At 50.7% G+C, this 7855-nt stretch overlaps 2 protein-coding genes and 1 pseudogene across 2 annotated transcripts in view; 1 reads left to right on the top strand and 2 right to left on the bottom strand.

Moving 5' to 3' along the window:
• UBE2D4 (ubiquitin conjugating enzyme E2D 4 (putative)) overlaps nucleotides 1-50 on the bottom strand; it is a gene marked incomplete at its 5' end in the record, with an annotated part of 19767 nt that extends 19717 nt beyond the window's left edge. The window contains one exon of the mRNA XM_015568203.1: nucleotides 33-50. Within this exon, the coding sequence (XP_015423689.1) occupies nucleotides 33-50 (18 nt within the window). The remainder of the gene's footprint in view (nucleotides 1-32) is intronic.
• The window catches only part of LOC102775561 (up-regulator of cell proliferation), a 19147-nt gene continuing 11328 nt past the window's right edge, over nucleotides 37-7855 (top strand). Inside the window, exon 1 of the mRNA XM_006770374.2 lies at nucleotides 37-294. The gene's annotated coding sequence lies outside the window, so the exon portion shown is untranslated. The remainder of the gene's footprint in view (nucleotides 295-7855) is intronic.
• Nucleotides 7049-7373, bottom strand: LOC102775274 (annotated as a pseudogene).

Below are 7855 nucleotides of genomic sequence, written 5' to 3'. Positions count from 1 at the left end.
GTGGGGCGGCGGCCCCGGGTCTGACCTTCTACCTTCTGCCGGCTCCGTATTCAATGTTCTTTTCTCGAGGAAACGACGGTGACGGACAGAGTTTGCCATTTTTAAGAAATGCTACTTGCAAAATGAAACCTGCATGCGTAGGGCTACTGTTTGTTTTGGGAATGTGGTCCGTGAGCCGGGCATTGCCCGTCCGGCTCCCGGGCTCCGGCGGGGGAAGACGCCACTCAAGGTCATGGCTGGAGCTGGTGGAGGCGTCATTTGACTGTTGTCCACCCTCCCGCGGGCGCAGACCTGGTGCGTGTGATACGGATCAAGTTGTGCATCTAAATGATGACAGTGAGATCCAATGAACCCATTAGCTTCACTGGGGAAAATTCAGATATTGCTGGCCCATTGAAAGACCAGATCCACAGCTTCGTCATTCAGACCAGATCCTGGGAAAAACAGACTGCACAACAGTGACAGGTTCTGACCAGCTGTCACGGCACTTCCCGCCTTACCTGCTGCCTCTTGGCTGGGGAGCAGTGGTCAGTACTTTGAGCTCATAAATGGATAAACAAGGGCCCATCCCTCCGAAGGCCGTGCTGATTCACCAGGGGGTCAAGGTCCCCAGCGGCGGCCCTCAGGGCGGGGCAGCCTGCAGGTGGCCGAGCCTGGGTGGGGAAGCCATGAGGCCTGTTAGAAAGGGATGGTGCCTCTGGCATCCAGGCCCTCTGCCTGGCAGGCATGGTCAGAAGGGGTCTCAGTGCCAGGCCGGGGTGCCCTTCTCTGAGGCAGGGGCCCTGCACCGTGTCCCTGGAGAAGGTGGCCTTAGTGAAAACTTGATGTTTGCAGTTCCAGCTACTTGTGAATGACCCCATGAGTCTGCAGTTGGTGCAAATCTGTAAGTCCCCACTGCAAAGCTAGAGTCACAAAACCTTTAGTGCACACTATGCTGTTTCATAAAGAGAACTATGCCTTTATGCTGTGTACAGATCTGGGGGCATCCACACATCCAGAGGTGTCTGTTCTGCAGGCTGCGCTGACAGAGTTCAGCCTGGGAGGCCTGGCTTCCTCAGATCCCCTGGCCTGTCTCAGCCTGCTGACCAGCGGGCACTTCGTCTACTGAACTCGGTGCTATGGGAACAGTGCAGGATTCAGGGCACGGATGGGAAGGGCAGTGTGATTTCTGCTGGGTTGTTCATGGAGGAGCTGTCAAGCCCCTTCTCAGTGCTTTACACGTATTAAGTTACCGAATCTTCACCACAACCTTATCAGTAAGTCCTGTTTTTATCTCCATGATACAAGTTAGGAAACCGTGGCCTAGCTAAGCAGTTTAAGTTAAAAATTGGTGTAGAACAATCACATTAAGGAAGGTTGGTTTATATTTGGTTAATGAAGCACAAACAAAAAGTCGGATTCTGTATTTTGTTCTGACCACAGAGTGTTCTGCATGAAGCTGAAGTGAGGATTCTCGCTCTTTGTTGGTGTACGGAGCTGTATTAGAAAAGCGGTTGTCCCTTCGGTTATGGTTTTACAAAAGTTGGTTGAAAAGGAAACGACTTAGAAGTGGCTATTTCCTTTAAAGAAGGATTCCGACCGAGGTTGCCCTTTCTGAGATCCACCTTGCCCGTCCGTGAGGATGGCCTTTCCTGTTGTAGCTCAGATGTGGTGGTTCTGTAGATCCTCTACATTGCAGCCTTCTTTTCGTTTGTTTTTTCTCCATTGATTTTTAGAGAGAGTGGGGGAGGAGGGGAGAGAAGGAGAGAGAAACATCATGTGTGAGAGACACAGAGATTGGTTGCCTCCCACACACACCCGACTGGCCACAGTCCGACACCTGCAACCTAAGTATGTGCCCTTGACGGCGGAATGGAACCCAGAGCCTTCGCAGTGGGGACTGATAACTCTAGCCCGGACCAGCGACATGGCTACATTGTAGCTTTCCATAAAATTGTTAGTTGCCTTATTTTACTTTTTAAAATATGTTTTTAATGATTTTTTTATAGAGACAGGAAGGGAGAGTGATAGAAAGAAACATTGATGAGAGAGAAACATCATCGATTGGCTGCCTCCTGCACGCCCCCAACAGGGGATGGAGCCCACAACCCGGGCACGTGCCCTGATCAGGAATGGAACCGGCAGCCTTTTGGTTCCTGGGTTGACCCTCAACTGCTGAGCTACAATGGCCGGGCTAGTTGCCTTATTTTTAAAAGTAAGTAATACATGTGCCTGGAACACATTTCAAAATGTATGGAAGGGAATTAGATGAAAATTCAGGGCCCCCCGCACCTGTTCCTTGCCGAGACGTGGTCTAAGCCAGAAATGCATTATGGAGGTGTCCTTGCCTCTTTCTCATGGATTCATAGATGTTTGTACTTCGAGAAAGTGAGCTCTTTGTCATTTGTGTCACAAATACTTTTGTCCATCTGTCATTTGCCTTTTGAGTTTACCATACTCTGAGGTTTTAAGTCTTTAATCTTTTCTTTCAGTGTATTTTTTGTTTCATTTTCTAATTTGGCTCTTAGACTCATTTGGTATTGACTCTGGTGAAAGCAGCTTTAGGGGTTCCCTTTATTTTTCCAGGCAGTTGTGAGTAACAGCAGGCGCTGCGCTATGGCCAGACCCTCCATTTGCCAGACTCGCCGCAGACCAGCTCTGCAGCCTCCAGTGCCTGTGTCTCCTGTCACTCGCTGCAGGTTTTGTCCTCCTCCCTTACTGTTCGTTCTCAGAATTTTCCCCATTAGTATTGTACAACTCTTCCCCCATAGGATTGGCATATCTGTTTTTGAACCTAAATTCACTGATAGGCTTTTTGAGGGAGAATTGACTATTATTTTATTGTTATTGTTAATCTTCACCCGAGGGTATTTTTCCATTGATTTTTTAAAAAATATATTTTTATTGATTTCAGAGAGGAAGGGCGAGGGAGAGAGAGAGAGAAACAGCAATGATGAGAATCATTGATTGGCTGCCTCTTGCACGCCCCCTACCGGGAATTGAGCCCACAATCCCCGGGCATGTGCCCCTGACTGGAATTGAACCTGGGACCCTTTAGTCCGCAGGCTGAGGCTCTCTCTATCCACTGAGCAAAACCAGCGGTTCTCAACCTGTGGGTTGTGACCATCGGAAAACACATATAGCATATCAGATATTTACATTACGATTCATAACAGCAGCAAAATTACAGTTATGTAGTAGCAACGAAAATAATTTTATGGTTGGGGGTCACCACAACATGAGGAACTGTATTAAAGTTTCATGGCATTAGGAAGGTTGAGAACCACTGAGCTAGAGCTTTCCATTAATTTTTAGAGAGAATGGGAGAAAGAGGGAAAGACAGAGAGAAACATTGATGTGAGAGAAACACATCGATTGGTTGCCTCCTGCTCAAGCCCTGACCAGGGCCCTGGCCCGGGAAGGAGCCTGCAACCAAGGTATGTGCCCTTGACCAGAATTGAACCTGGGACCCTTTGGTTCGCAGGCCGACACTCTATCCACTGAGCCAAACCCGCTAGAGCTGGGGGAGAATTTACTTTAAGCTTTCCTTTCCCCAAACAGCTGGGCTTTTCATTTGTTCAAGTCTTATGTTCTTTCATATTTAGAGTCTTTTCATATGCATGTTGCACGTTTATAAGGTAGATTCCTCAGTCTCCCCTGGTTGATACTAGAAGTGGGAGTTTCCCCTCCATAGCGGGAAGGCAGCTGGGTGTCCCCAGCCCATGTTCTCTTCATATGCAGTTGCACTGAGGTTGCCCTCGGGTTTCCCAGGTCTCTCAGCACCGGGGCTATTTTCTGTTGTCATGGGCACATCAGCAAGTTCATCCTGCCTTCCTTGTGGGTAGTGTCTCTCCAGGGAAGGAGCGGCAGTGGTCTGGCCCGTGCATGCTGGAGTGCTAACTTCCCCGGCCGGCAAGCCCCTTCTAGCCCCGTGCCTGTGCAGCATCCGCTGGGGGCGGGGGTGGGCCCTGTGTCCCGGGCTGGCACCTAGCACCAACCTGCTCGTGACCCCCTCCACCCTTTTCACCAAACCCTTCCACCTGAGCTAGGCAACCCTGTTGAGCCTGAACATGAGAGGTTTCCTGGGGTCTCTCTCCCACGCTCTGGCCAGTCTGTTGACAACCTCACAGAGACTTGGAACCCGACCCTGCAGTGTCACCTCCCGTGCTGCCACCCAGGTCTGATCTTCATCTCGTCTTTGTCAACGTAAGATTGGTGTGTCGCTGGTACTGTGTGTCCTCAGAATCAAAGCCAGTTCTTAGGGCCTAGAAGCTCCATCCCATCTGATTTCACCTGCCGCCTCCCTGCTGCTCACTCTGTACCGGCCTCACTGGGGCCCTGGGTGCCACCGGGCATCTCCCTCTGCCTCTGCCGGGTCCACTACCCCCAGGACAGCTCCATGGTGATGTCCTCACCTCCTACCAAGCCTGTCGGACACAGGCCACTTGGGAAGCCAGCCCTGAGTGCCCTGTAGCTACAGCAGCATGCCTATCCGTTCACCACCCTGAACATCTTCCCGGGTGTCCTCCACTCAACACCGTCATTGTTCATTGTCAGTCTCCCCCACTTCGTTGAGTGGAACCTAAGAGCAGGGATGTTTGTGCCCTTCACTGATGCATCCCAGACTTCTATAAAAGTTCCTAGCCCTAGCCGGTTTGGATCGGTGGATAGGGTGTCGGCCTGCAGACTGAAAGGTCCCGGGTTCAATTCCAGTCAGGAGCACATGCAGGCTCCATCCCCAGTAGGGGGCGTGCAAGAGGCAGCCCATCAATGACTCATCATCATTGATGTGTCTGTCTGTCTGTCTGTCTGTCTCTCTCTCTCTCTCTCTCTTCCTCTCTGAAATGAATGAAAATATATTTTAAAAAATTCTAGCAGCAGATGACTATGGGGATAAGTCCAAGAGAACATGGACAGCCTCCTGAACACCCGCATCATGTCCGTCAGGCTCTCTGGATCCTGACACTAACCTTAGGAGGTGTGCAGGGCTGTGACCACATGTGTATTCTGTAGAGCAGCGGTCACCAACCGGTGATCTACGGGCCACTGGTGGTCCATGAGATCCGAAAGGTTGGCGACCGCTGCTGTAGTGTGTGTAATGAGTGTTGATAACCTCTTTCCAGCCCTGCTCTAGTGTAAGTTCCTGCAGAATCAGGGCTGCAATGTCCTCTCCTCGGGCAAACCTGCGCAGCATGGACTCGGGGCGAGGACTGGGTGCTCAGGACACCTCCTCTCCTAGGAGCACCCTTAGTTGGGGTGTTGCAATATGGTTGCCCCAGGGCCTGCTGAAGGGCCTGGCAAGCAGCCCGATGGGAGGGTGCCCCCTGGCCAGTGGATGCAGGGGCCCTTGGTCACCTTGCAGAGGTATGACCCCTAGTTATGGATGTTGTTGTGGGTTGACGTGTGCCCACCCTCCTCCTGAAACTTGTTGAAGTCCAAACCTGTAGCACCTGTGAATGTGACCTTTTGTCTTTTTCAGTCAGCTCTTTGCAGAGTTGACTAGTTAAGATAAGGTTGCCCTGGCTGAGGTTGGGCCTTAATCCAATGACTGATGTCCTCGTAAGAAGAAGAGAAGACACAGTCGCTCGAGGGTAGAACTGGGGCTGCAGCAGCCCCACACACTGGGCTTGAGCAAAACAAGTCCAAAACGGAGGTGCTGGAAGATTGTTTCTTCTGGAAGCTCGAGAGAGTCTGTCCCGTGCCTCTCACCGAGTGTCTGGCAGCTGCTGTCCATCCTGGTGCTCCTGGGATTGGAGACACCTCCCTGCATCTCAGCCTCCATTGTCATGTCTTCCTGTGTCCAGATGGTCCCCTTCCAGGGACCCAGCCATGGCACGAGGGGTCCACCCTATCCCAGTGTGGCCTCATCTTAATTTAACTTATTACATTGGCAAAGACCCTATTTCCAAACAAGTTCCCGTTAAGAGTCTGGGGTTAGGACTTGAACAAATCTTTTCTTTTTTTGCGGGGGGGGCGGGGGGCGGACGGGCGGGGGAGTCACAGTTCAACCCATAACATACACCAAGAGGGTTTGAGAAGGTTTGTAATAATTTTGTAAAGCTTCGTGAGCAGAGTAACTGGCTTTGGCTTTGTTGCGTTTCGGGCCCACATGTGGAACTGGAGGGGCAAATGTCAGGTCTCTCTCTTTTTCTTTTTTTTTAACACTTCATGAATTTGCGTGTCATCCTTGCACAGGGGCCATGCTAATCTTCTCTGTTTCATTCCAATTTTAGTATCTGTGCTGCCGAGGCGAGCACAGGTGGCAGGTCTTGAAAGCTGTCGGCATCAAACAGCAAAAATTTTGTCAGAATCTTCATTATCCAAAGCAGTTAACCACATGTTGCCGATCACACTGAAGTGAGCAGAGCACGTGTGCTCCCTGGTAGTTCTTCTGTGTGGATATGTTCTGTGCCTTCGTGTTTGATTGGCACCGTCAGGGAAGGAGCTGAGTTTGTTGTTAGGAATTGGCCCAGTTCATGAGGTTTGGACGCAGTTCTGGGCACCGAGGGACACTGCAAGCTGCGCACAGCTCTGAGTGGTCACAGGTGTCTCCATTGTGTGTGTGTGTGTGTGGTCTCCTGAGCCAGGCTCTCCAGGTGTAAGTACTAAGCCCCTCGGGTAGTTCCTCGGAGAGGCAGCCAGCGAGGCAGACACTGAGAATTGTCAGGGTCTGTTTTCTTTTATCTATTTATTTTATTTTTTTAACATTGTTAAAAATATTTATTTGGCCGAAGCCGGTTTGGCTCAGTGGATAGAGCGTCGGCCTGCGGACTGAGGGGTCCCAGGTTCGATTCTGGTCAAGGGCATGTACCTGGGTTGCGGGCACATCCCCAGTGGGAGATGTGCAGGAGGCAGCTGATCGATGTTTCTCTCTCATCGATGTTTCTAACTCTCTATCTCTCTCCCTTCCTCTCTGTAAAAAATCAATAAAATATAAAAAAATATTTATTTGGATACAATCCCCCATGAAGAAGTCAGTAGAGGTTCCACTCTGCCGCAGAGGCGTCTGAGAAAAGCCCGTGCCATTCAAGTCGTGAACGTGTGAACGATGTCCCATCTCTCCTGCCAGCCAGAGGGCACACCTTCCACTTGTTACTGTCCATTGACTGCTTCCAAATCCAGATGATAAAACAGTCCTTTATCCCCAAAGTAAGCTCAGAGCGGTTGGTCAGGCATTTCAGGATCTGCACCCCTCTTAAATCCCAGGTCAATCACGAGAGGGATAAAGCCCCAGCGGATGGCAAACTGGCCGCCCGTGAAGAGCTGCTTGGCCTCTTTGCTCAGCTTCACCATGGTGACGGCCTGGGCGGCGCTGCGAGCACCCACTACCGTGGCAGAGTCCTCTCTCCCTCTTTTTTTAAAAAAAATATAATTGTTTTCTTTATTGATTAAGGTATTACATATGTGTCTTTTTCCACCCATTGTCCCCCCAGCCCCCCACTCATGCCCTCACCCCCCTGGTGTCTCTGTCCATTCGTTGGGCCACTGGCCGCCCGTGAAGAGCTGCTTGGCCTCTTTGCTCAGCTTCACCATGGTGACGGCCTGGGCGGCGCTGCGAGCACCCACTACCGTGGCAGAGTCCTCTCTCCCTCTTTTTTTAAAAAAAATATAATTGTTTTCTTTATTGATTAAGGTATTACATATGTGTCTTTTTCCACCCATTGTCACCCCAGCCCCCCACTCATGCCCTCACCCCCCTGGTGTCTCTGTCCATTCGTTGGGCCTATATGCACGCATACAAGTCCTTCAGTTGATCTCTCCCCCTGACCCCCACCCTCCCCTGCCTTCCCTCTGAGGTTTGACGGTCTGATTGATGCTTCTCTGTCTCTGGATCTGTTTTTGTTCATTGGTTTATGTTGTTCATTATATTCCATAA

Source organism: Myotis davidii, unplaced genomic scaffold, assembly GCF_000327345.1.
Source record: "Myotis davidii unplaced genomic scaffold, ASM32734v1 scaffold1364, whole genome shotgun sequence".
NCBI classification, from domain to species: domain Eukaryota; kingdom Metazoa; phylum Chordata; class Mammalia; order Chiroptera; family Vespertilionidae; genus Myotis; species Myotis davidii.
Note: the sequence above shows the minus strand (reverse complement) of the source record. Positions and strands in the feature narration are given on the sequence as shown.